Source organism: Cucurbita pepo, unplaced genomic scaffold (assembly GCF_002806865.2).
Source record: "Cucurbita pepo subsp. pepo cultivar mu-cu-16 unplaced genomic scaffold, ASM280686v2 Cp4.1_scaffold003084, whole genome shotgun sequence".
NCBI classification, from domain to species: domain Eukaryota; kingdom Viridiplantae; phylum Streptophyta; class Magnoliopsida; order Cucurbitales; family Cucurbitaceae; genus Cucurbita; species Cucurbita pepo.
Genome location: NW_019649103.1, coordinates 1 through 1,328, shown reverse-complemented (window position 1 = coordinate 1,328; position 1,328 = coordinate 1). Strand labels below are relative to the sequence as shown.

General features: G+C 32.2%; 1 protein-coding gene across 1 annotated transcript; it reads left to right on the top strand.

Annotated features, from left to right (window-relative positions):
• Positions 1-418: 418 nt before the first annotated feature.
• On the top strand, positions 419-1,197 carry LOC111786857 (WEB family protein At3g51220-like). Its single transcript, XM_023667067.1, has one exon. The coding sequence runs from the start codon at positions 635-637 to the stop codon at positions 1,106-1,108; it is 474 nt and encodes a 157-aa protein (XP_023522835.1). The 5' UTR covers positions 419-634; the 3' UTR covers positions 1,109-1,197.
• Positions 1,198-1,328: the final 131 nt, after the last annotated feature.

Genomic DNA, 1,328 nt, shown 5'->3' with positions numbered 1-1,328 from the left:
AAAAAAAAAAAAAAAAAAAAAAAAAAAAAAAAACATAATTTATGCATTATATATATAAAATTATACTTTCAATTTTGTATATCACAAATTTGATAATTTTATAAAATATTAATATCTTATATCTCGTAAATTTGATAATTTTCGAAAATATTAAAATTTGTTGGCTAAATATATAATTTTTAAAATTAATTTTAATTTAATTTTAATGTCAAAGTTCATATACTAAAATTTTAATTTATCTACCATGATTACCTTTATATTAAAACTTTATGTTGGTTTTCGAGTTAAAAATAAAATCGAAAAACCATATTACACATGTGGATGTGCTTTTTTATAATTATTTTTTATTTTTTATTTTTATTTTTTGTGGTTAGGAACGTATATTTGAATTAATTATAATTAATGAGTTGAATTATGTTATATCTCCTTTGTTACTTCACTTTGAAGCTCATATTTATGTCCAACTCATCATTTATACCCAACCAATATGTAACTAATAAATTACCATCAAAATTGGGGTAATCAAAATGCGTTTGACTGACAGGTTAATTCAACACGGTTATAACAGTGTGACCGATGATTTTTACCACGTAAGATTAATATATGTTAAATAAAAAAATTATTATATTATCAGATGGCAGAATCCGGTGAGTCGCGGAGCAGAGTAGGAGCCTTAACGGCGGAGCTAGAAGGGGCAAAGGAAAGACTAGAGAAAGCCAAAGAAGAGAACGGGCTACTATCCTTCTGCCTCCAATCCCTCACAGACGAGCTCGACCGGACCAAACAAGAGCTCCATAAACTGAAAGCAACAGACCAACAAGAACCGCAGCTTTCACCGCCAACCACAATCCACCCCGACGTTGACGAAGATCTCAAATTCGTCGAGAATGAAAAGGAAAGCAGCAGCAATAATAACACACCCCAAGACAACAAGAGATGCGTGAAATTTGCAAGCCCTCCTGACTTGGACCGTGTCATCGTTTGTAAGGACAAATTGTTGGCCCATAAATCATCGCCCCCGGCTTCGGCTAAGACTCCCACAAGGTCGAAGAAGAAGAATTTGGTCCCTTTGGTTGGATGGCTTTTCGCTAAAAAGAAGGGATATTGATTATAAGGCCGGTTTTATAAACACCTAATATCATTTCAAAACCGACCATAATCTGGTTAAACGGAATAAATATCAATTTCATAGATGAATACGACTCTCCATAATGACATGATATTGTCTACTTTGAGTATAAGCTCTCATGACTATACTTCGAACTTTGATTATAAACTTATAATCATTCTCTAACTTAGCTGATGTGAGACTTTCACAATAGAACACC

What these genes read in the sequence shown, in the direction of transcription:
- LOC111786857 (XM_023667067.1), top strand. Translation starts at nt 635, where the DNA reads ATGGCAGAATCCGGTGAGTCGCGGAGCAGAGTAGGAGCCTTAACGGCG.